The sequence below is a fragment of the Delphinus delphis genome, chromosome 5 (assembly GCF_949987515.2).
Source record: "Delphinus delphis chromosome 5, mDelDel1.2, whole genome shotgun sequence".
Lineage (NCBI taxonomy): Eukaryota > Metazoa > Chordata > Mammalia > Artiodactyla > Delphinidae > Delphinus > Delphinus delphis.
The window spans coordinates 53,593,836-53,621,416 of record NC_082687.1 but is presented as its reverse complement, the minus strand read 5'-3'; the positions used below and the strand labels follow the sequence as shown (position 1 = coordinate 53,621,416).

General features: G+C 36.5%; 1 protein-coding gene and 1 pseudogene across 1 annotated transcript; both read right to left on the bottom strand.

Moving 5' to 3' along the window:
* Positions 1–1,272: 1,272 nt before the first annotated feature.
* On the bottom strand, positions 1,273–24,607 carry TMPRSS11B (transmembrane serine protease 11B). Its single transcript, XM_069540708.1, is given in 14 exon segments — positions 1,273–1,436; positions 2,074–2,214; positions 2,570–2,829; positions 4,357–4,534; positions 5,344–5,382; positions 6,770–6,930; positions 8,128–8,160; positions 8,162–8,193; positions 8,274–8,389; positions 10,324–10,353; positions 10,356–10,441; positions 17,911–18,047; positions 22,908–22,979; positions 24,515–24,607. Coding segments are annotated over 14 exon segments (1,542 nt in total).
* Positions 24,608–24,813: 206 nt separating this feature from the next.
* On the bottom strand, positions 24,814–25,792 carry LOC132426262 (RNA-binding protein with serine-rich domain 1-like; annotated as a pseudogene).
* Positions 25,793–27,581: the final 1,789 nt, after the last annotated feature.

Here is a 27,581-nt window from a genome sequence, read left to right as displayed (position 1 = left end):
TGTTAAACATTTCTTGCATCTTCTCGATCTTTGCCTCCATTCTTTTTCCAAGGTCCTGGATCATCTTCACTATCATTATTCTGAATTCTTTTTCTGGAAGTTTGCCTACCTCCACTTCATTTAGTTGTTTTTCTGGGGTTTTATTTTGTTCATTCATCTAGTACATAGCACTCTGCCTTTTTGTGTTGTCTATCTTTCTGTGAATATGGTTTTTGATCCACAGGCTGCAGGTTTGCAGTTCTTCTTGCTTCTGCTCTGAGTCAATAATTTATAATAAAGAGAAAATAAAAGTAATGTCACGAACAATTGAAGGAAGATAATTTTTAGTATGTTTTAGCAGTTTTTAAAATTTTAAGGTACTTGTTTTATTTTTAGGAGAGTTAAAAGGTGAATTATTTGCAGAGATTACAAAATCAGCCCTCCATACAATTTCACATGCACTATCAGGAGAGCTGCTGCAATAGATGCCACACCATCCTCTCCCCTTGAGGGCCTCACATTATTTTTGCTGCAAGAAAATGCAAACAGATGACAAAAGAAGGACATGAAGAAAATATTATATAAATAATTGTAACTTAAAAATCATTTTTAAATTCCTGACTAATTTTGGATTTAAATTCTATGAGGGAAAATTCATGTGAGGGTTACAACTTATCAGAGAGGCTGAAGAATGACTTCAAGCAAATAATTGTTTTTCTTAGTGTTCCTCACTCTGTAAATTAAGAGACTTGGTCTAACTGAACCTATGTTACCCCTTCTCCATTCCAAGATTATATGATTTTACAAGATACACAAACTATCTCAAATATAAACAAAGTGTGAATGTACATTATTTGCCTTACATATTCCAGTTTAACAAAATGAATTTATAATTTATAAAATTATAAATCTATAAATTTATGATTTATAGAATTAAAAATAATATATTTGGTAGATCCAGCATTCATGTTCTCATACTAACAAAATCTGTATTTTTTTAAATTCTGAAAAATAAATTAAGGTCTATTCCAAATATAAAGGTAAGATAAATCAGAACTAGGCTATGAATAAAAATATTTTGGCCTTTTTCTTTTCTTTCTGTTTACTATATTAGTTAAATAGATAAATAAATGGATAGTGTTTTAGATAAAATAAAACATTAATCAAGACCTTTATGCATTTGTATATAAGAAAATGATTGGTATACCAACAATCAAAAGAAAAAGATTTTGAAGCAATGGATAAGAATACCCTATAGTTGTCTTTTTGTTCCATTTCAAAGTTACTTCTCTTTCAGAGTGCAGTCTTGGAGGTAATCCATCCACGATAAGCAGTCACTCAAGTATAGACACCTGGTTTATTCTTTTTCCCACATCCTTCACCCCAGCTTACTATTCCAACCAGGTGCCAGATATTCCTAGAGTTGGCATAAGCTAGTGGTCCACCAGAATCATTCTAGAATAAAAAGAGAAAAAAAATGTGTCTTGTCCTGAAACGTTTCTTTCTATCTCTCCTCTGGAGTTGTCAACAGCCCCTAGGCAGTGAGACAATCCACCCTCTTTGGGCTTAGAACTGTGGAACTCTTGAATTTCTTCAAAACCCAGGGCAACTACAAACCAGAGTATATTACCTACAGCTGGACTGGAGTGGATTGGGAAGACTAGAAGCTGACTTTTTAATGAGTCCAAACTTAACTCTGGAGAAAGTGACTCAGAGGCTCCATGATGAAGCCTCTGAGGAATGCATGACATGTGCACCTGTAAAGCCTCCTGCTGCATCTCCTGATAAGAGAGACGCAAGCATTCTAGTTCTGCAGGTTGCCCAGAAAATAGGGCCAAATTTATTTTATTACCTTGTAACTATGGATTCCTAGACTGAAAACTCCATGAGAACAGGGATTGTGTTCACCACTGCATCTCCAGCTTATGAGCTGGGTTCTGGTACATTAATGAGATTAATAAATGTTTGTTATGTGGATTGAAATAAGAAGCTACTCTGTGAAAATCATTAAGACAAAAAAAATTATGGTGATAAAAACTTCCATTGAATTAGTACTTGAGAAAAAATGATTTGATAATGTATCTAGAAGTATTTGACAGGCATCAGCTTCTCCTGACATAAATCCAGCACACAGCATTGTATCAGTTGCCAAGCCAGACAATGCATGTGGAGCATTGCAAACTATGTTATCAGTAATCTTCAAAAAAGCCTGCTGAAGTATCACTGGAAGAGAACCTAAGGGCAATAAATTCTGCATATCATGGAGATCTTAACCTTGTTTTTTTAGACAAAGAACGTCTATGGAATAAAGCAGATTCTCTTGGTCACCAAGAGCCAGACCAGTCCCAGGCTAGATTGCTTTCTTTCTAATGTTTATTAGAGCTGGCTGCCTCACACATAAATTCCAAAATTTCCAATTCTTATTCCCAGAGATATTTCAGAAATTGAAGACAACACCATGCCTTTGGTCCCATCACTTGGTTTTCTTTTTAGTATATTTGTGGACTGGTTAATTGTGTGAAAGAATGATTGATTGACTGATTAAATAATTATTCTTATGAAGCTATTACGTATTTACAGAAAAACTTACCATTTATATAAAGTGTTCCCCATTCTGTAACTACAACACTGTCATTTTCTGAGAGCTTCATTTTGGCTTCAGAAAAACAAATCCTATGAATGTACTTTGTAAAAGAGACTTCTTCAGCAAGCTGCACAAGGGCAATATCATCATGAACCCCAGCTCTGCTATAATTTTCATGAAAAAGAATGTTTTGGACTTTCTGTGTCATATATAGTTTATTTACTATAGTTACAAAGTTGACAGTCCAATCTTCTGAATTATTTTTCCTGGAGGACACAATTTAATTAAAATACACTCAGTTTGGGGGCCAAAACGGTATTCACAGTGATTATCTTATCACTTTAAGGTGTGAGTTTCCCAAACAACACTATAAAGCACTTAAATTCTTATTTTTAAAATGTCTTTGATGTGGGGATGTCATAAATGCTACAGACACATAAAAATAATGCTAAGGACTATTACAGCTGTCAGCCTTCTTCAAATCCTCCTAACTAGAGTCACTGATGTCTCCTGCTAGTTCAGCCCCATCTGGTTTCTATGCATTTGAGTTGGGTAGGAATCATGTAAGCAGTCTCAGTGGATGGAGTCCAGAATCACTCATACTGCCATATACCCTGGGCTCCAGGAGCCTGTGGCAGGCTCTGGGCATCCGTCTGCATACATAAACAATTGCAATTTGTTCTCACCCAATCACCCCATTATGTTTACCAAGTCAATGCATCTTGGCTTCTAATTTAGATTTTTCTGACCAGTTTCTCCAGTTCCCCTGAGATTCTTTCTCAGTTTAGGCCCTAAGATCCTATTTAACTATTGTCACTTCCTGAAAATGTCAGGTGCCTTTTTTTTTTTTTAAGGTTTCAAGACCTTCATGTAACTGTGACCCTCTTCAGTCCTTCTCTCCTTCTGAAATCTTCAGTGACTCCACACATTCATTAGCTGTGTTTCTCCAGTAAGTAAGCATCTTGTCATTTAGAGGTGTCCCCAATGAATAAAACTACATTTTCTAAGCATATTTTCTAATGTTTCCTTTTACAAATCTTCTCTACTTCAAATAGTTCTTTCTGTTTGCTGTCCATAGAATACAACTTGTGTTGCTCCATCTCAACACATTTGAAGAAGGCTATTTTTCCAACTCAAAATGCATATTATTTTTTTCTGATCTACCTACCCCAGTCAATCAAAGCTTATATCTTTAGAGTCTAGATCAAATCTTACAACTGAATACCTCAGCTAGATTGTGTTCTCTTTCTTCACCAAGTTTCCATAGCACGTGCTATCTGTGTTGTACATGTGACACTTACTACACTGTGCTGCCTTATACCTTTAATATATCACGTTTAAATTTCTTCAACTAGATTGTAAACCCCCAGAGGGCAAGACAAATAAGCACTCTGTAACTGGAGTCAGACATACCCAAGTTCACACTCAGTTTCTTTTATTTAAGAGCTGTATGATCTTGGTCAAGTTACATCACCATTTCTAAACCCTAGTTTCCTCATCTTTAAATAGGTTAAAGGATACCTTTCATATGGAATTATTGTTATGATTAAATAAAATGATGTAAGTAAAGTACTTAACATCAGGCCAAAGCCCCTATTTGGAAAATGTTAATTGCTTCCATTCATTTTTCCCTTAGTTGCCCAATTTAAATGTCTTTGCTGCCCTTCAATTATGTAAGTGGTTGTAAATTTCATATGGTCTTGGCAGAACCTCGCACATTTAGGTTAACCCCACAGACCTCCCAAATAGGCCTGCAACCAGAATCCTGCATTTAGTCAGACTTTCAAACTTACTTAGCAAAGCAGTGAGCTGCAGATAGGAGCCACCTACTGCTGATCAGAGAAACACCACAGTGGTGTTGGCCTTTCCACTGCATGCTTGCCTGCCATGGCCAGGCCCCCGTCAAGGCATTTTCCCCATTCACAATTCGGTTGCCTGCTGTGATACTATTGGTCAGTCGTCCCCCACAACCTGAAGAAAGGATTTATTTATATAAGAGCATGTATCTTTCATTATATTTTTTAAGAAATATATTTTCAAACATTATTTGAAACCCTTCAATGATTGTCCAGCATCTCCTAATCAGTGTTGTTTCTTTCCTGGAATGTACCCTTATCATGATAGCCCATTCCATCCTTGTTTGGGTGACTTTTACTTTTCCTCTTTTCCAGTTTCAAGCATTTTTCAACTACTGATTTTTGTTGTATCTATCTGTTATAACTCTAGTCTCCCCAAGTAGATTGCATAATTCTTGAAGGTGGAGACTTTGCTTCATTAAGGTCTGTATCTTGCATAGCATATGCAATGCTGTCTGTAAAGCCCCATGTAGACAACAGATACTCCATAAATATCCACTGAACGAATGAATACATGTATGTATCACACTGTAGGCCTCATGATACTCTAAAGAGAATTTGCTTAAAAGGTACAGAACTATTATTTACCTTATAATAAATATATTTGGTATAGCCTAGTTTTGCATTTTCTTATTATCCTAAGTTGTTCTTTCTTCCTTCACTTTTTTTTAAAAACTAATTCAGACATGATATTCTTCATGATTCCATTCTTTGGAAACAGTTCTCATTTCACCCTTTTGGACAACCCATTATAAATGGTCAGTGTTTTTCAAAAAGAAATGCCAGATAGATATGTGGTATATCCAATAATTTTGAAAAACTACTATAGATTTCCAACATTAAGTACTTCTAGATCCTTTTTAGCAAAATAATGGGGAACTATCTGTGAATGTGTTAAATTTATAATAAAGTTTCTAAACTTACAGTTATTGGTAAGCATTTCAGCATTAGCCTTGCTGATTTCTGAAATTAAAATAAAAACATGAGGTTGATAAAATATCACCAAGCAATTCTCTTCAGCCCGAGGACTAAATTTCCTAACCCAATTACTCCCAACATTTAACTATTCAGACTAGTTCATGTATTGTCTATCAACCTCTCTCACTTCTACTTGTTATATTTTGGCCATCTCTCCGCATCTCTACCAGGTAGTATAGGAAAAGGGAAAAGGAAATAAAAAAGCAAAGCTCTCAGTTTTATGATGGTTGAAGTAAAATATTTAGTGAAGTAAGAAGCTGACACTCTTACTAAAAACGGCACTGGGCATAATCTTTGGATTTTTTTTTCCCTATGATAATTCTCATTACTCTGAAATGTAGTTATCTATATTTTAAAGAAAAAAACCCAATTCAAATTACATTTCATTAGACCTATCCTGCTCTTTAGAAGTCATCTCATTACTAAGACTGAATTATGAAATTTTGAGAATTTAACTTAAATTCAAGTCTCTTTTCTATTGGGAATAGGCTTTAGAGAGAAAGAGAAGAGAGAACTAAAAAAAGACACATCAGAAAGTGCTGACTCTGAATCCCTGGGATACAGAGGGGCAGTAACTTGTACAGCCTTCTTTCCCAATGACTACCCACAAAGGAATCGTATCGCTCCTTTCAGAACCTCTACCTCAAACTCACTTCTCATGAGTGGCCCATTGGTGACAGGGACTATGTTCTGAGGCAAAAGAGCTGTAACTGGCAGCTGGCAGCCATCAGAGCTTCTGGATCAACTGTCAGTCTGGAAGAAGCACAAAACTGGGCTCTGGAAACACAAGCTTATCACCTAATAGACCTTTTAACAATGCAATTTAATGTTTGAAGAACTTCGTAGGACCTTTGAATGTTTACAAACTTTACTTTCTGTACTGGGGCAAAATCCTATCATTTTCTTCCCTTGTTTTCTAGGGAATTATTTCAGACAGATTTTATCTTTAATAGTATCACTTCCATTCTTCCACAAGAAACAATGAGAACCCCCGTCCTCAACTTCACACTGACTTCTGCAGTCTTCACGCTTAATGATCAAGAAAACCCTGTCTGTTTCCTATAATGAGTTCCTGACAAAAGTAGAAGTAGGAAGGAATAATGCTTCAATTATTATTTTTCACCCCCTTTCCATCCATTACAGCCAACCCTTCCAAACTCACAAGCATACCTGTAGCTTAACACTTATTTCTGTCACTGTGCAGACAGATTCTATAGCACTGCCTTCTCCACTACCACCTCAATGGTAGGAGTGCCACAGTTGGGAAGACTAGTTTTTCCTAAGCAAATTCCTGAAACTCTTGGTTCATTTTTTTTTCCAGTACTTTTTTTAATAGTCTAGATAGTTAAGTAGTAGAAAATAAGTGAAATACCTATAAGTTTGATGGAAGTGGGAACTGCATTCCAAGATGCCATGTTGTCCTTCAACATCAGATGTAAGATAGCCTTAATTTTAGTCCTCATGCTATTCTTTTTTGCTGGAGGAAACTTGAATGTCAACTGTAACTGTACACTTGAACCATTGGGATAAGAACTAGAAGCAATAGAAATGTTCTAGTGTGTTGTTTCTTGATTTTTTAGATGTTTCATGAACACATTGGATTTGCCACATTTTAATTATTGTATTGCCTTCACATACATATTAAAAAAATACACAGATATTGTCCCAGTATAAATAAAGTGCAATGGTCCCTAAAAATTTAACTGGTTAAGAGGTATTGTTCATGAAAGAGGATATGAACCACAAACTAGAAATCAGAATATTTCAAACACATTTGAGAAACTGAGTACTGACCAACAAATAATTGACTTGAGATTTTATAATAATACAGTAAAAACAAAAGTGTTCTTGTACAGATATTTTCTAATAACTTAATTTTAGAGAAAGAGATAAATGAGAACTTAAATGCAGGGCCAGGAAGCATTCAAAAGATATTGTCTGTAGGTAAGTAGATTGGTTGGTTGGTTGGTTGGCTAGCTGGATTTTTTGTTTTGTTTTGTTTGGAGAGTTCAGACTTCCCCAGAATAGATATTGGCAGTTACCAAATTACAGCTGTCTCTTCTTTTATCACTCATCCCCTATGCCCTGTGATACCTGTCTCCCTGCAGCCCTCACCACTACCACTATCAAGCACACTTACAATACATATTTAGACAAATGTTATCTCAAAAGATTCACTTTTGTTCACAGGCATTACAGTGATGGTAATTATTAAAGAGACCAAAAGAGGATTATTTTAGGAAAGATATGGCCAGATGGGTATGGATGGGAGAAGAGGTGGCTAGTATATAGGTAGCAAAACAATCAGATCAGACTCCTTGTTTTGCATAGTTACAGTTATCTTTTATCATAGAAATCAGTTAGGACTGACTGCCACCAAAAACCTTACAATTCTCCTTCAAGTACAGAGATTAAAGATATGTACAGAACACTTCCTACACTGAATAAAAATTTGTTAAATACAGTGATACTTTAATTTATGGGGAGCTCTTTATCCCTTCCCTCCCTCCCTCCCTTCCTCCCTTCTTTCCTTCCTCCCTTCCTTCCTTCCTTCTTCCCTTCTTTCCTCCCTTCCTTCTCTTTTGCTCCCTCTATCTCTCTTTCTGTTTCTTGCTGTTGTTGTTATTTAAAACTGGAGCTGATATGACATATTACCTACTTCTCATTCCATAAGATCTTTCTTTTTAATTATTTTTTATTCCATAAGATCTTGAATGAATTTGTACCTACAGAAGTTTGATGACTTGAGAGTTGATATACTCTGTATACACCAGAATTTTGAAATGCATCAGACATCTGTCAAGAGAAAAAAACAAAGCCACCACATGTTTCAATCAAATTTATAGTAAAATTAGTAAGATAAATCTCTGACTTACCTTAGTCTCAATATATTTTCTCAGATCTGTGCTGACTTGTGAAACTGCTTTTTCACAATTATCATTGTATATGACTCCAGAAATATGAAAATCACCTTGGTAATAGTAAGTCTTTCCTGTGAAATAAAGAAATACTTAGAAAATTTTAAAATAGGAAGTGACCTCAAGTCCCTCCATATCTTTATCTCAAAATTAATATTCAATGGATATACTCAGACAGGGAAATTAATTTACTACCACTTGAATGAGAGATTCCCCTAGCTTTCATCCAACTCTAATTACTGTCAGTATTAACAAAGATTGTGTTAGCTACTAAGCCAGAATCCTAGAGTAAACCCATCTTCCAAAATGACTTCAAACAACCTTTACAACAGAGTTTGAGTGTCTATTTTTACTTCAAGAAGCCCAGTTCAACTAATTTAACTTCAGGAAATATAAGCTCGTCCAGCCTTATATCTGAAATTGTAGATAGTTAATCATATAGAGAAATTCAAGAGTAAATTCTCATCCACACACTTCCTGCTCAAGCCAGGATGCCTGCAGTTCTCCCTTTTGCATCACTCCTTTCCACTAAGTCACTGTTTCCCCAGAAGAAGAAACAATGTTAAATGCAAACTATATTTTGGAAGGATAGCTAATTAAGCTACTGGTCCTCACTAACATGCTGACAGGGCTTCTTTACGAGGGTTTGATTTGGAAAACTCAAGAGCACTATATATAAGGAAATTTTGTGAATAAAGTTATTTTATTTTATTTATTATTATTATTTTTTTTTGCGGTACGTGGGGCTCTCACTGTTGTGGCCTCTCGCGTTGTGGAGCACAGGCTCCGGATGTGCAGGCTCAGTGGCCATGGCTCACGGGCCTGGCTGCTCCGCAGCGTGTGGGATCTTCCCGGACTGGGGCAGAACCGGTGTCCCCTGCATCGGCAGGCGGACTCTCAACCACTGCGCCACCAGGGAAGCCCCAATAAAGTTATTTTTTAATGAGTAGAGCCAAGAAGAGGATAGAAAGATTCAGACTACAGAGAGTTCGTGGGTAGACATGGCAGGCAAGAGACTGAACAACCACTATGCTTCTGAAGGATAAGTTTTTAAATTTGAAACTAAGATGGTTGGGGAGAAGCAAAGGAGAAGAGGTTAGTTTGGAAGAGAACTGGAATTTTCATTGAATCAAGCAAAATGTATCCACACTGCATTATTGTATAGGATGATATATTTCAGAGGAGTAAAACAGAAAAATCATGATAAAGTCAATAGAATAATATACTTAAAGTATTAGGATGTGGATTTGTGCTCAGCTATGCCACTGAAAAGCCTGTGATATCTAGGAAGTCACTTGACTTTACTGAGCCTCAGTTTCTTGCATATGAGAATAAGGATGATAGTAAAACCTGCCCTCTCAGGCTCAAAGGATTAGTATGAGGATCAATCAGAATAATGGATATCAAATTTCTTTAAAAACATTAAATTGTTACACAGATTTAAGGGTTTACTTTTCTGAAAGGTAAAAATAAGCTGGAAAAACATGCTTTTCTGGATGTAGGGTTATTAAAAATAAGATCAAGTTAGTATGAGCATTCAGCCATTTAACCACTCTTGACTATCCACTATTAGAAGAGTCATTAGTGGATTATCCATTGCTGCTTATCAATTATATCTTAACAACCAATATTGGAAATGAGCCAAGAAGAGTAGGGATCTCCAAAGTTTGAGGTATATTTACTAAAAGATGTACAACTTAACTACAAACCTACTATATAAGCACTTTTATTGACAATGAATATTGGCATCAAAGTATTGAGCATTTCATTCTTGCCCATACTCCCATAACTGTTGATATGACTTATAGACTGGATCAAAGAGGCATCTGATTCCAAAATACTATAAACTTTGGTGTCAAATAATATAAAGTTATTATTTTGAAATAAAGTAGTAAGTAGATGAGAAAGTTTCCATAAAGAAATTTAATATTCCTGTTGTTTCTTGTCAATTTCTAAGAGTTAAAAGAGATTTAGTAGTAAGGGTGAAAATTGAAGTGTCAATACTGACCAACTGCCAGAAAATGGACAATGAGACCAAAGTTACTGCCAAGATTGTCATCACTCCAAGAAAAATAAGGATTGTCATCCACAGTGGCCAAGATCTTCTCTGGGAAGATATGTTGTACCTACGATAGGAGGAAAGTGGCTCAAATCAGATGATAAATATTCTAAATCTGTCTCTCTGCCAACGCATACAACACAATCTATAACTTATGCATCAGGTCTTTATATTAGCTTAAAACATAGACGCCTCAAATGTGTCAAAGAGGATAGACCCTAATGCTCATTCATTTAACAAATCATCCTGGAGTACTATGTTAGCTGCTAGGGATACAACCGTGAGCAAAATAGCATGGTTTGTGTACTCATGTTTATGAGGAGAAATTAATTTGCTTTTTTTATTTATCCAAAGAAAGTTACAAAACATTACATGTGATCTGATTTTATCTTTGCAAACTATAGCCACATCATCTACATGGACATATATAGATTTATAAACACATATATAACATCATTTATATGTTTAATTAAATGTGTAAGAAAACATGATGTCAATTGCAACTTTCCCATGTTATAAGATTATGGGTAGACTTTTTTCTTTTTGTTTACTTTTTCTTTAACTATACTTCCTAATGTTTTGACAATAAACAAGGATTATTTGTACAACATAATTTAACAGATAAGTTTCATCACCAAAACCAATCAATTAGATTAAAAATAATCAGAAAATATTGTGACTTGGCATCATACAGATAGAGTGGTCTAGGGTTAGAGTTAGGTCATATGACCACCCTTAGTCTAATTTTTATAAGGTTTGGACATTAGTTATTCTTCATATCTTGAAAGACATGATGTCATGAAATAGTCCATTTGGACAAAGAGCTGTAACACACACACACAAATCTGATTTCAAGTTTCAAAATAGCCTCAACTAGCTCTTCAATCTCTTCAATCTCTGCATTATCCTAAATAAAACTTACAAAACAGAAGAGTTTGTAAGCAGTGGATATATTTGGCAAATTAGATATTTCCTATGAGCAGGAGAACATTTTTGTTCTTATCATTCCAGGACTAATTAACTTTTAGGTAGAGAAGATCCTTTAAAAATGAGTAATAAGGGGCTTCCCTGGTGGCGCAGTGGTTGAGAGTCCGCCTGCCAATGCAGGGGACGCGGGTTCGTGCCCCGGTCCGGGAAGATCCCACATGCTGCGGAGCGGCTGGGCCCATGAGTCATGGCCGCTGAGCCTGTGTGTCCGGAGCCTGTGCAAAAAAAAAAAAAAAAAAAAAAAAATGAGTAATAAGTACCTATGCCACACCTGTGCAACTCCACCCAGTCTTATTCCTCTCTGTTCTGTTCTCAGTTCTTAATCCTACTCTTCCTTCTATCTTTTGATGACTTGTTAATTAATGTTTCCCTGAGCCAACATTGTCAAAGGTCTTCAAAGAAACTCCCCACATTCCATGTATGCTTTTATACTGGAATTCATTTGTTTAATCTCATCATCTTATACTAGATAAATCACACTTTAAAAGGAGTATACAATTAAAGTAAATAATAACAGTATTTATAACCTTATTAATATCTGATCATATGTGTCTTCTAATGAGTAGAAAAATTTACTGTGATAGTGAATTCTCAAATTTGTTTTGGATTAGCTGGTTGTAACTTAGCCTGGTAGCTTAGTCTTTCTGAGACATGAATATTAGTTTGAGGGACTCAAACACTATGTAGCCTAAATTATGTACATAGTACAGAAAGTAGCTGAGATGGTTTCTATACAAATAATCACTATATTACAGTTTATAAAATGCCTTTCTTGGAAGACCCCTTTTAGATGTTCTTGAAAGTTCTAAAGAATACATATTGTTGACTATAGCACTGATATTGTTTTTTCCCCTTCATTGTGAATTTCTTCCTGTCAAAAACAATTAAGGAGATTTTTTATATCTAAAAGATCACAAGAGTTTATGATTTATTCAATTTCTCCTCTAGTAAATAGGATGTATGGACTCTAAAAATTATTATTTTTTAATAATAGCTGAAATTGTTAAAATCATGTTCTAAATATCCAAAAAAGTCCATTCACGAAACAATTTACTCTCTCATCTATCAAAAAAATTTTGGGCCATAATTTTTTTTTTTTTTTTTTTTTTTATGGTACGCGGGCCTCTCACTGTTGTGGCCTCTCCCGTTGCGGAGCACAGGCTCCTGACGTGCAGGCTCAGCGGCCATGGCTCAGGGGCCCAGCCGCTCTGCGGCATGTGGGATCTTCCCAGACCGGGCACGAACCCGTATCCCCTGCATTGGCAGGCGGACTCTCAACCACTGCGCCGCCAGGGAAGCCCCATAATATTTTTTAAAGGTAGGAATTTGAGTCCTTGGATGAACCCCTCTTTTAACAAAGAGAATAGGTTAAAAATTAATCTTCAATGAATTTAACCAACTCCATATGCTTAACTAAACTATACCTGACTCACTTTTGGATTTAATTTACTTCAAAGAAGGGCTCATTGTTATTCTGGTATAATCAACCATTCACCTTAATCAAATTACAATAATGTTAAAAAATGATGGTAACTACATTATTCACAATTTTTTTTTTTTTTCAGTACGCGGGCCTCTCACTGTTGTGGCCTCTCCCGTTGCGGAGCACAGGCTCCGGACGCGCAGGCCCAGCGGCCGTGGCTCGCAGGCCCAGCCGCTCCGCGGCATGTGGGATCTTCCCGGACCAGGGCACGAACCCGTGTCCCCTGCATCGGCAGGCGGACTTTCAACCACTGCGCCACCAGGGAAGTCCCACAATTTTAAAACATCAATCTCACTGTAATTTATCTCCTACAGCCCATACCAGGTATCATTTCCTAGATTAGACTTCCCTATAGCCACATTCTGATACTGCATTAGCAGTTGAACTGCAAAGTATTACAAACAGTAGTTTTAATTTATTAAAACTTCATTTCCAACCATTTGAATTGGATTAACCTGATTTCTGTTATACAGTGAAAAGTGTTAAAAAAAATTCCAAAACAAAATTCCTCAAATTCTGTAAAGATAAACCTTTTTTTTTTTTTTCATAGAGGACTTTAAATTATTAGGGAGAGGCTTGTGAATAAGGAACAAAGAAACTAATGATCAAATGAAGCAAATGGCCTCCACCACCAACTTTCTTCTGGAACTCGAGGAAAGCCAAGAGTCGGTGGAAAGGAACTCACTTGAAAATCTATTAAGTTTTGTGGGCCCACTGCAGTTTGTCAAGTGCTAATTTAGGATCTGTGTTGTAAAGTACATTATTCTAAAAATCTATAATGGCATTCAGGTTTTTAAATTATTTCTAAAAATCATTCAAGCTAGAAAATATGGTTTTAATTACACTATTAGAGAACAAAAATGGTAGTATTCTTATGAGTGATTACTTTTAAAAAGTAAACAAAATTTTGCTGAACTTTGATTATTCTTTTTCCAAATTTCTGAAACTTTCCCAGAGACTTTACAGGGCCTCTAGACCTCAGAAATAATAGCATGGGTCCAGAAATAAAAATCTAAATTATAAAAAGCAACCAATTAACAAAAAACTAGAAAATACTCTGTAGCAACCTGTTAGCTTTTATAGACTTAATCTCCCAAATAAAATCCCATTTACCTGAACATAATGTTCTGATTGTGGTGGTGATGTCAGGGACAAGGGTAGTGATTGATGATGGCAATGATGATAGTGGTAATAAAAATAAGGGCCTTCTGGTGTAGCTTTTAAGATGATCAGTGTTTCACAGGTTTATGTGCTACATCCAGTGTTGGTTGGTTTGTTTTTATGGGCTGGCTGAAATATAGAGAACAAATAAGATGAAACTTGTCCAATTAGTGTTAATGACTGTCGTATTTCTATGGTTTCAAGATAGGAGTCATCCAGGGGGTGACAAACTTCCTTGACTTGGCTATTTAGAAAAAGTAACAGCCTAGTCTTGGACTAGTCACTTAAAATGCACACCCAAGAAACAGCTTTGTGGTAAATCAGGATAATCCTAACTCTTGTGTTTGACCAATTCCGTCATTCTGGCTTCTTCCTCCTCAACTGAAACCATCTGTAACTATGTAGAAGTTTCTGACAAAAGACTTTCCACAAAGTACCAATTTTAACATAACTAATATTGCCATCATTTTGATATAATGAAATTCTATTTAATTGCAGTTTATATTTTCATTTCCCTATTACCAGTGAGAATGATCATTGTGATCATTATTTTACATATTTCACTTTTCAGCCATGCTGCAACCCCAATTTTTGTGTTCTGACTCTTAAAGCCAGTGAGACTGTGGCTTTCTGCTTAACTTTTTAGCTCCTCTACATCACCTGGACTGGCCAGTGCCCTCTGGCAAGAAACCATATGTATGTAAACCTTACCCAGTACAGTCCCTTCCCTTCATGAATTGACTCTGAGACAGTTTTTATCAGTTTTTTGTCACTCTGTACTGCCTTCATATGGTTTTTATATTTTTTCCAAAGTTTATAGCTATTAACTCTAGAAGGGCTTGATATAAGAAATTTCACCATTGCTGGAAGTGGAACTAGTTATTGGTAACTTTTAAAAAACAGAATTTCTTAATTTTAGTTTAAAATTTGTCAATATTTCCTTTCAAGGTTAGTATTTTATGTGTATATATGTGTAGTTTGTTGAAGAATTCCTTGCCTTTTATAAAGATATACCTGTATGTTTTATTTTAAAAACTTTAATGTGTTACCATCTGCATTTAAGTCACCAATTCACATTGCATTCATTTGTGTGTATATTATGAAGTAGGAGTAAAGGTGCATTTTTTTCCATATGACTATTAATTGACCCTGTACATCTTATTGAAATCATGCATGTGCAATTCTTTATCTACTGCCCTGCAAAGTCACCTCTGTTATAAATCAAGTATAAATCAAATGCAGGTCTCTTTCTGAATTTTTTATTGTTTCTTTGATTTATTTTTTTATTACTGTGCCATATCACACCACCTTGATTATTGAAGTTATAGAATGTCTTGTGTCAACTTAAAGAAAAACACACAACATAAGAGTTGTGAGTTTAAGTTGTATTCAAGGTCTTACTGAGGACTAGCCACTCAGTTAGCTCTGAGGAAACTGCTGCAAAGAGGTAGGGGAGAAACCAGTTTATATATGATTTTTGGCTGGGAAATACATGCAATCAAGCATATATCTTGGTAAAAGTGTACTGCTATCACAAAGAACAGATATCTCATCAGTGATTTTAGTGCTTTTCTATGTATGGGAAGATGCAGGAATCCGGGGTTATTAAAATTCTTCTGGAGATGTTTATCTAGACAGCCTTATCCTGTCATCCTCTTAATTTCTTCTCAGATTGCAGTAGGTCAGCGGATGTAGTGGGTTATGACTTAATCCTTGTAGAAAACACTTGTTTTTCTCTGTTCACACTTGATATCTGGTATGTAAGCCCATATTTGTTTTCCTTTTTCAAAATTATTTTGGCTATTTTTAGTCCATTGCCTTTACTTATAAATTTTAACATTGACTGATCAATTTCCAAAAAGAAATCTCTAGACTTTTGTTGATATAGCATTGAACCTATAGATCAATTGGGGAAGAATTGACTTCTTAATATATTGAAGCTTCCAATCTGTGAACTTGGTACAGTCTTTCATTTATTTAGATTTTCTTTAATTTCTCTCAATAGTGTTTCACAAGTGTCTGAATAGAAGTCTTATACATGTTCTCCTAAGTTCAGTCTCATGTATTTGATTTATTCTATCCTGGTGTAAATGGTATTATTCCTTAAATTTCATGTTATATTTATTGCTGACATATAGAATACAATTGACTTTTGTCTATTGACCTTGTATTGAGAAAACTTAATTCATTTATTAATTTTATTTTTTCTATTTGTATATATATATATATTTTTAATTAATTTATTTATTTTTGTATGTGATGGGTCTTCCTTGCTTCACGCGGGCTTTCTCTAGTTGCGTCGAGCGGGGGCTGCTCTTCGTTGCAGTGTGCGGGCTTCTCATTGCTCTGGCTTCTCTTGTTGCAGAGCATGGGCTCTAGGCCCGTGGGCTTCAGTAGTTGTGGCTCACAGGCTCTAGAGAGCAGGTCAGTAGTGTGGCGCACGTGCCCAGTTGCTCCACGGCATGTGGGATCTTCCCGGACCAGGGCTCAAACCCGTGTCCCCTGCATTGGCAGGCAGATTCTTAACCACTGCACCACAGGGAAGCCCTCTATTTGTATATTATTTTAGATTTTTAGCATACATCTACATCTTCAAATAAAAACAGTATTATTACTTCCTTTTCATCGATTATATTTTCTTTTTTTTTTGGTTGCTTGGTTGATTGATTGCCTTACACCATAGAACTCTAGTACACTGTTGAATAGAAAGGGTTGATAGCTGGCATCCTTCTCTTGTTCCTAATTTCAGGGAAAAGCTTTCAGTATTTCACCATTAAATAGGATGTTTGCTGTCATTTTATCAGATTAAAGAAGTTTTCTTTTACTTTTAGTTTGCTAATTTTTATAATAAATGAATTTTGAATTTGACCAAATGCTTTTTTTTGCATTTATTGAGATAATCATATCATTTTTCTACTTTTATCTGACCAATATTGTGAATTACATTGATTGATATTTAAATGTTAAACCAACCTTGTATTTCTAGAATAACCCCAACTTGATTGCAAATAAAATATGATACATTTTGTGTGTCACTGGGTTTCATATCTTATTTTGTTTAGGATTTTTGCATCCATGCTTCTGAAAAAGAATGACATAATTTTATTGTCTTTTAATGTCATTGTTAAGTTTTGTAATCAAGGTTATGTTGGCCTTATAAAACAAATTGGAAAGTAACTATTTTATTGCAAATAAAATTTTAAATTTATATCAAGTGAAAAAATTCCTAGAAAAAAATTCAAGTCTCCAAAACTGACGTAATCACCACTCTAAGAAATGCTACCTGCCCTTCAAGCATACCACCTTTGGACTTTGCACAAAGTCAAAATAAACTAACTCCCTGAGATTCAGAAATTTATTGGGTTGGCCAAAAATTACCTATAGTTTTTAAGTAAAAATAAAAGGCACATTTTAAATTTTCACCAAGAACTTTATTGAACAACATATTCACCCTTTGTTCCACTACCTTCTGCCATTTTTCAGGCAACTTCATAACTCCATCTTCCTAAAACTTCTTATCTTTTTGAGCAAAGAACTGTTCCAGGTGCCTTTTACAGTCTTCCAGGGAATTGAAATTTTTTCCATTAAGAGAATTTTGTAAAGACCAAAATAAAAGGAAATCTGAACGTGCACCAAAATAAATGGAAATCTGAAGATGCAATGTCTGGTGAATACGGCGGATGAATCAGAACTTCCCACCCAAACTCTGTTTTTGCCTGGTCATCCAAGAAACATGTGGTCTTGCAATATCCTGATGGAAGATTATGCGTTCTCTGTTGACAAATTCTGGATGCTTTTCGTAGAGTGCTGCTTTCAGTTGGTCTAATTGGAAGCAGTACTTGCTGGAATTAATCATTTGGTTTCCCGGAAGGAGCTCATAATAGAGGACTCCCTTCCAATCCTACCATATACACAACATCACCTTCTTTGGATGAAGACTGGTCTTTGGTGTGGTTGTTGGTGGTTCATTTCGCTTGCCCCATGATCTCTTCCATTCCACATTATTGTACAGTATCCACTTTTCATCACCTGTCACAATTTGCTTTAAAAACGGAACGTTTTCATTACGTTTAAGTAAAGAATCGCATGAGGAAATACGGTCAAGAAGGTTTTTTTCACTTAACTTATGTGGAACCCAAACATCAAAGCGATTAACATAACTGAGCTAATACAAATGGTTTTCAAGGCTTGATTTGGATGTTTTGAGTATGTCGGCTATCTCCCACATGGTATAATGTTGATTGCTCTCAATTAATGTCTCGATTTGATTGCTATCAACTTCAGCTGGTCTACCTGACCGTGGAGCATTGTCCAGCGAGAAATCTCCAGCACAAAACTTCACAAACCACTTTTGACACATTCGATCAGTCACAGCACCTTCTCCATACACTGCACAAATCTTTTTTTGTGTTTTGGTTGTGTTTTTACCTTTCTTGAAATAATAAAGCATAATATGCCAAAAATGTTGCTTTTTTTCTTCCATCTTCAATATTAAAATGGCTACACAAAAATTCACCAATTTTGAAGTCTTTTTTTAAATGCACGCTGATATGACAGCTGTCACATACAATCTAACAAAACTGTTTTGAATGAAGTTAAAGACAACTAAGTGCTACTAGAGCCATCTTATGGAAAAAACCAAATGAACCTTTTGGCCAACCCAATATTTGTTGAAACAGCTAATAGGAATATGATCCGTGACTCATAGAGATGTTATATGACATTTACTGTCAATTTATCTTTTTAAAACAAGACTTAAAGATTTGAAGCTGATGTATATAAAATATTTATATTAGATATCAATCATTTCATATTCATCTCTTTTTTCTTTTGATTTGCTTCTAATGTCAAAAATAGCAACTACCGAATGATGTGGTTCTTCAACTTTCCACGGATAAACAGTGTTGCTGCTGAAACAGTATAAGCCTTTCTTCCATCTTGAACAAAGCCTAAAATTTCAGTACTTATGCACTTTTTCTCCCCTTGGTCCCATAACCACAAAAGTCCTGTCAATTGTAATGGAAAATCACAATATGTCATGCTATATATTAATGATCTGGTTGAACTCATCATGAATGAGTATATTATAGAATGCACATGTGTTCCAATACATTTCCCATAGGCTGCATGTCCCAGTTTCAATTCAGTTATGAAGTCTCAGTGTCTTAACAAACTTGGATAAGAATTAATGAAATGCTCTGTAGCAGCTGAGCTACATGACATCCATCTCATGACAGCACTTCCTCTTCCTGGGTTTATATTTCCCCCCAAATATTATCATGACATTTGCATCCAAATACATTTCTTTTCAAAATTTTCAAAATCCTTCAAAGCCACCTTAAACCTTTCTACCAAATCTTCTGCAATAACTCTGGTCCACATTAATTTTAATATTTTCTGTCATAAAATTGCACATACCTCACAACAACTAATTGCTATTTATTGTTCTATTTGTGCCATACTTGTTTCCCCAAGAAGATGATAAGATCCTAAAGTGCAGGATTTATGTATTTTACTAATTTTTCACACATTCCAGGTTCTCAATAAGCACTTACAGGTTCATTGTCTGGAACAGGAAGCAAGTACCTCTTCTCCTTTCTCTTTATTGCTTGTTTATTCCTACATAGTATTTGGCTCTTATAGTATTTTCTTTTGCATTTACAATAATATTTGGTTTAGCTCATCTAGTGAGGTAACAGTTGCCTTTTTCAGGACACTGTTTCTTAATAAGCATACTTCTAACAGAACCTGTTTCTCAAAATAGCAAAACCAGAAGCTCAGTTTTATCAATAGTCGATCATGATCCAGATCTAGGGAATTACTTCATATTTATCAAACTCATGGTGTATTTTTTTGACCAAGATGTCATGTAGTTAACTTAGAATGGGAGCTACAGTATTCCCTATCTATAGAATGCATGAGTCCATCACTAGGAAGCTACCTTCATATTCTCAAGTAACCTGGGTAACCTATTAACCTAGTCAATAGGTCTGTTAGTCAATAAGTGATGTAGGACTTCCCTGGTGGTCCAGTGGTTAAGACTCCGTGCCTCCAATGCAAGGGGCGTGGGTTCAATCCCTGGTCAGGGAGCTAAGATCCCACATGCCCTGAAGCATGGCCAAAAATTTTTTAAAAAGTTAAAAAGTGATGTATATGTATCAAATTCAAATATTCTGATACTTGAGTGCCCGCCCACTTCCTATAAATCCTCTAGATTAAAACACCGTTTCTTGTGCATTGGTAATTTTTTTTGCTAAAACTATAACTTCATTATATACTCTGTTCAGACTAAGGAAAGTTGAAAGAAGATTGACTTTCCTTGCCAACCCTTGTAACATAGTGAACTGAAGTCTAACATTAATAAAAAGACTGTAAGAGACCAAGCTGCTGTTCAATAGGTTTCAGTCTTTTGTAAGATGAATTACATTCCTAGGTACTAAGAGTACTTACAAATGAAACTGTGTGCAGCATTATAGCTAATGTTTATGAAATTTTGATGAATCATAAGATGAGAGGAATACAAGAGTGGAGATAACACAGTTTATTTTTTTATTGGAGTATAATTGCTTCACAATACTGTGTTAGTTTCTGTTGTACAACAAAGTGAATCAGCCATATGCATACATATATCCCCATATCCCCTCCCTCTTGAGCCTCCCTCCCACCCTCCCTATCCCACCCCTCTAGGTCTTCTCAAAGAGAAAAGTTGTTATTGAAAATCATTTGCCACTGAGTTTGACAAAATTCTGGGTAAAAAAAAAAATCAAGGATAAATTATTAAAAGTATGTCTTGAGCAAATCTAAAAACTGGAAGCAATCATTACTTGAAGACTATATTGATTCACTTAAAATAAATGTTGTGAGATTATCTTTATACCACTTTTAGATTAGGAGAATAGGGCAATGTGGTAGACAGAGGTACTTAGAACTCTTACTGTTTTCATCATCATCTTAATAATTATTATCATCACTAATATGACAAAGATAATAGCTGCCATTCATTGAAGGTATGCTATCAGTCTTATATTGCATCTTCCAAGCTTCTATATACCTTTCATATTAATTTTTTCAACAATTCTATGAGATAAATTTTGCCACTCCCATTTTACAAATGAGGAAATTGAACTTCAAGGAGTTTGTTACTTGTCAAAGATCACCCAGATAGTGAGTAGTGAAATCAAGATTAATTTTTTAAAAATATATGGGACTGACATGGAAGCAACCTAAATGTCCATTGACAGAGGAAAAGATAAAGAAGATGTGGTACATAGATATAATGGAATATTACTCAGCCATAAAAAAACAAAATAATGCCATTTGCTGCAACATGGATGAACCTAGAGATTGTAATACTGAGTGAAGTAAATCAGACAGAGAAAGAAATATCATATGATATCACTTATATGTGGAATCTTAAAAAAAAATGGAACAAATGAACTTATTTACAAAACAGAAATGGAGTCACAGAAGTAGAAACCAAATTTATGGTTACTATGGGTGAAGGGGGATGAGGAATAAATTGGGAGATTGAGACTAACATGTACATACTACTATATATAAAATACATAACTAATAAGGACCTAGTGTACAGCACAGGGAACTCTACTCAATACTCTGTAATGACCTATATGGGAAAATAATCTAAGAAAGAGTGGATATATGTATAACTGATTCACTTTGCTGTATACCTGAAACTAACACAACATTGTAAATCAACTATACTCCAATAAAATTTTTTTTAAAATACATGGGTCTGGGACTTCCCTGACGGTCCAGTAGTTAAGACTTCGCCTTCCAATGCAGGGAGTGCGGGTTCGAGACCTGGTTGGGGAGCTAAGATCCCACATGCCTCGGGGCCAAAAAAACAAAACATAAAACAGAAGCAAACAAATTCAATAAACACTTTAAAAAAAAATACATGGGTCTGGCATTTCCTGTAATGATGGACTAAGGAATTCAGTCCAACACTTCTGATAATTATAGTAGGAAAGATGGGTAAAATAAATAGTTAGAAATTCTGTTGACGAGGTCATAGAGATAACAAGATAAAAATTTCAGGGCCAAGATCTCGGCGAAGATAAACTCAAAGAAGTTGGGCTAGCCTGCCATTTGGAGCTGCTATTTCTGAAAAGTATGCTAAAGCTGAGTAAGGCATCTGACAATATCAGGGCAACAGCATAAAAAATTGGAATCCAGGGCCCACACTGGGTAAGGGTGGTTGATAAACCCAACATGCTTTGAGTTGGGTTCCTGAAAGGCAATTTGCTAAATGAAAGTATATGCCCAATGACTGAATTGGATATCTCTATGAAAAACAATAATGATACTTGGTCCCTTCATGGCATTCTACTATAGGAGGATCATAGATCTTAATGTAAAAGGAAAAATAATAAAGTTTTAGAAGATAATTTAGGAAATAGTCTTAATGATTGTGAAGACAGCAAAGTTTTCACACAATGAAAAAAAAGTATTACCACAAAATACCATACCTTGTGGTATTTTTACATAATAAAACATTCCACAGCATTTTAAGTAAAAGAACTTCAGATGCGTGCAGAAACATAGATAATTCTCACAAATGAAAAGTTACAAAATAATATATACCTTATGATTTCATTTCTGTAATATTCAAACACAATTAGATGTAGAGTATAGAGTTAGAAGTCTAGGTTACTGTTTTCTGGGATGCTGACAGTGTACTATTTCTTGACTACGTGGTAATTACATGGCTATTCACTCTGTGACAATGTATTGATCTGTACCTTTGTTTCCTGTGTTCGTTTCTGTGTTATATTTCACAGCAAAATTTCTGAAAAATTAATATGTAAGCTATTCAAAAGGAAATTATTTCTGTATGAAAGCAAAATAAAGAGCCTGTCAACAATATGTACTGAAAACTTACTACACTGTCGAGCACCTTGCAAGGTGCTGTGAAGGTAGATATGAAAGATGCAGAAAAGAATGCATCTGCGATCTAAAGAGGTTAGATGTGATAAGAAATTTAATATACCTGAAACATATGTGAATATTGTTATTATAATAACTAAATGACTTTTTCCAAGAAAACTTGTCAAGAGTTACACATTTCAGTGCACTCCATTTTCAGATGGAGTTTTCATAAGAAGAAAATGAGTACCCATTATTTACATAGCTAAATGTGTAAAATTTTAAATATACTGCTGGTATTTAAAACCCCTACTCTCAAATTTTTTTTTTTAGTTGGAGTATAATTGCTTTACAATGTTGTGTTAGTTTCTGCTGTACAGTGAAGTGAATCAGCTGTATATATACCTATATCCCCTCCCTCTTGGACCTCCTTGGTCCCCCCATCCCACCCACCTAGGTTGTCACAGAGCACCGAGCTGAGCTTCCTGTGCTTTATAGCATGTTCCCACTAGGTAACTATTTTACACATGGTAGTGTATATATGTCAATCCTAATCTCCCAATTCGCGCCACCCTCCCCTTACCCCACTGTGTCCACATGTCCATTCTCTATGTCTACATCTCTATTCCTGCCCTGCAAATAGGTTCATCTGTACCATTTTTCTAGATTCCACATATATGCGTTAATATACTATACTTGTTTTTCTCTTTCTGGCTTACTTCACTCTGTATGACAGACTCTAGATCCATCCACATCTCTACAAATGACCCAATTTCATTCCATTTTATGGCTGAGTAATATTTCATTGTATATATGTACCACATCTTCTTTATCCATTCATCTGTCATTGGACATTTAGGTTGTTTCCATGTCCTGGCTATTGTAAAATCTTTATAACTATAAATATATTTATGTGATAAATGTGATTTTGTTCGTATAATTAAACATTACAAATTTATCCTTAGCAAATACTTTCCAAATTACTGGGGAAAGAACTACTGAAGTTGTAGATACTACATAATTTCTTATGGTTTGCAAAATATTTTTAGTGTCCTGAAAATACTAATATTTTATACTACTTCACCTGAGTATTTTTAAGAATGCAATCACAAAGAGCAATTGAATTCTTTTATCATAGTTTTTAAGTATAGATATTCTAATTTTCCCCTCAGAATTATTCCACCTGGACCAGTAAGTCTTCTTTCCTGGCTGAAATTCTGATTTGCAGATTAGTAGCACCATCTAGAATTCTACCTACATATATAGTACTGACTGTACAATAAAAGCCAAAAAACAATGTACACGTTGCCAAGGTAACCTGCACGACCACCATGAATACCAACACAACGGGGGGCTTCTGTGATGACCCGACAGAGATGGCTCTCAGCTTACCAGTTTCAGAGAGAAAGGGAGACGTGTGTGTGTGTGTGTATGTGTGTGTGTGTGTGTGTGTGTTGTGTGTGCACGCACATGAGTACACATGGAAAGAACCATTTTGGGTATTTGGCCCTAGAGGTCAGAAGAGGACTCAAGCAGGAGAGCAGGACCAGGCTCACAGGAACGGCAGTTGCATAAAAGCACACCCTTTCCTGTGGGACCCTGCAGGTCAACAGGTTAGGGCACGAGCAGGCCACCAGATCGCCCCAGGTCACCTGTGGAACTGGAAAACATGCTCCCAGTCTGGGGCTGTACCACCTCCTGGAGCCCCCGGCTCATCCCTGCTGGCTTTGCCACTAAACTGACTCTCAGGAACTAGAAATGTTGAAGATTTCTAGCCAGAAAACTGGAGGGCATCTTTATAAGCACGACCCCAAACGAACAACACTCCTGCAGCCGGAACTCTGCCGCCAGGGCAATTACTGCCTTCACCTTCGAAGCCTGCCCCTGAGTGAGGAATTTCTTTCCTACCGATCCTCCTTCGGCTAAAAAAATGACAGAAGTGAGTTGGATGCGATACAAGTCACAGGGCAGAGCTTCGGTGGCCCTGCGTATCGGGAGGAGTTGAAGCTGGAGCGGCTCCTGTGACTGCGGCGGCCAGGGGACCTGCGCCGAGGGGAACGCGACCTTCTCCTCATCCGTGGGGGTGACCTGCGCCACATGGGAGGCGGTGGCAGCATTCTCCTGGGAGGGTTGAATCGCCGGGGGGCTGGGGGAGGGGGTTGGCCGAGGCCAGGGGGCCAGCACAGCCGTGGCAGTGATCTCCTGGCCATCGATGTGTCCTCCGTCCATGTCCATGTGCTTCAGCGCCTTCTCTGCCTTATCTGGATTCTCAAACTACACATATGCGTAGCCTTTAGACAGATGCGGGTGCATCCTTTCTACAGGCACGTCAATCATTTTAATTTTCCCATAGGTGGAGAATATCTCCATGATGTGATCCTTGGTCACATTCCTGGTGAGCCTTCCAATGTGCACTTTGGTAGGTTTAGGCAAAGGGCTCTGCCTTTTCCTTTCCTTTTCATCTCTTTTGGGTGGTTTGGATTTGGAGCGGGAACGCCGCCTCTTGTCCTGCCTGCGCCGAGAAGGACTCGGAGAGCCAGGGGAGCTGCCGGAGCTGGAGCTGCGGGATGAGCTGGAACTTCCTGAGCGGCTCGATGCTGAAGATGAGCTGGAGCCGCTGCTGGAGCCTGTGCTGGTGCTGGAGCCCGAGCTGGAAGTCGAGCTGGACCGAAACCTGGTGCTGCTGCTACCACTGGAAGTGCTGCGCCTCTTTCGAGTTTTATCCCTGCCACGATCCTTCTCGCTCGACTCCTTGGTGGCCCCCTTATCTTTAGAGCGATCCTTGGACTGCTTATCAGAGCGGTCTTTGCATTTGGTAGGAGAAGGAGCCCTAGTGCTGGACTTTTTATTCTTTTCTTTGACTCCTAGCAAGCTCTTCTTTTTCACTCCTGATAAATGCATTCTCCCCTTCTGAGGTGTTCAAAGCAGCAGTGGCGGCCTCACTTATCTGAACTCTCACTTCTAACTTGAGTCTGAGAAACGATCCCTAATCAATTGCAATTTACGCCAAAATGCAGCAAGTCCCCAGTCCAGGCGCCGGGCTGTGAGCACTTCCAGGGTAGGGCTCGGCGTTGCCGTCCTGGGTCTCCCCGGCGAGAGGGCCGCGAGGGCAGAGGCCGAGTTCCCGGCTGCCCCGAATTCCGGGGGGCCTCACTGGGCCTGCTGCAGAGCGGACCTAAAAAAGTACATTTAAAAAAAATTTTATTTTATATTGGACTACAGTTGATTTACAATGTTGTGTTAGTTTCAGGCATACAGCAAAGTGATTCAGTTATACATATATCTATTCTTTTTCAAATTCTTTTCCCATTTAGGTTATTACAGAATACTGAGTTCCCTGTGCCATAGAGCAGGCTCTTGATTGTTAACTATCTTAAATATAGTAGTGTGTATTCACACAATCCCAAACTCCCAATTTATCCCTCCTCCCCACCTTTCCCTTTTAGTAACCATGTTTGTTTTTTCTAAGTCTGTGAGTTTGCTTCTGTTTTGTAAATAAGTTCATTTGTATCATTTTTTTATTCCACATACAAGCAATATCATATAATATTTGTCTTTCTCTGTCTGACTTACTTCACTTAGTATGATCATCTCCAGGTCCATCCATACTGCTGCAAATGACATTATTTCATTATTTTTAATGGGTTAGTAATATTCCATTGTGTATATGTCCCACATCTTCTTTATCCATTCATCTGTCAATGGACATTTAGGTTGCTTCCATGTTTTGGCTATTGTAAACAGCACTGCAATGAATATTGGGGTGCATGTATCCTTTTGAACCATAGTTTTCTCTGGATATATGCCCAGGAGTGGGATTGTTAGATCATATGGTAGCTCTATTTTTCGTTTTTTAAGCAACCTCCCTACTGTTCTCCATAGTAGCTCTACTAATTTACATTCCCACAACAGTGTAAGAGGGTTCCCTTTTCTCCACACCCTCTCCAGCATTTATTGTTTGTAGACTTTTTGATGATGGCCATTCTGACTGGTGTGAAGTGGTATCTCATTGTAGTTTTGATTTGCATTTCTCTAATAATTAGCGATGTTGAGCATCTTTTCATGTGCCTCTTGGCCATCTGTATGTCTTCTTTGGAGTAAAGTCTGTTTAGATTTTTAAAAAATCCATTTTTAATGGCACCCTGAGTGCAATTTATTTAATACTGTCCTCATATTTATTTTTAAATATAAAATTACTTTTTAGTGTTAATTATATTAATAATATTGTACATTAAATCTCTAGTACTTATTTGTCTTATAACTGGCACCTTGATCTTGGGCTTCTCAACCTCCAGAACTGCAAGAAACACATTTCTGTTGTTTATTAGTCACCCAATCCAGGGTATGGCGGCTTCATTTTGCAGGAAGAAACCTGAACATCAGTAATGTTTGTTAATTTATACCACCAGAGTGCTAGAACTAACAAGAGAAATATTCTAGAGTTAAAAAACATTATTGCTGCACTGGCTTTCTGCTGAAAGTTGTTTCTTTGAAAATGTTTTGTGAATTTCTTGAACGTCACAGAATTTAATTATTAAATTCCCTATTTTTACATGAAAAGATATTAAGATAATAACACTATTATTAAGATATAGTCTTATTGTATTTGAACATATAATTGGTCCTGCAAAGTTTCTAAGTGTGTAAGTACATAGGATGATGCACCAGGAACAGTGGTAAATGTAAAATT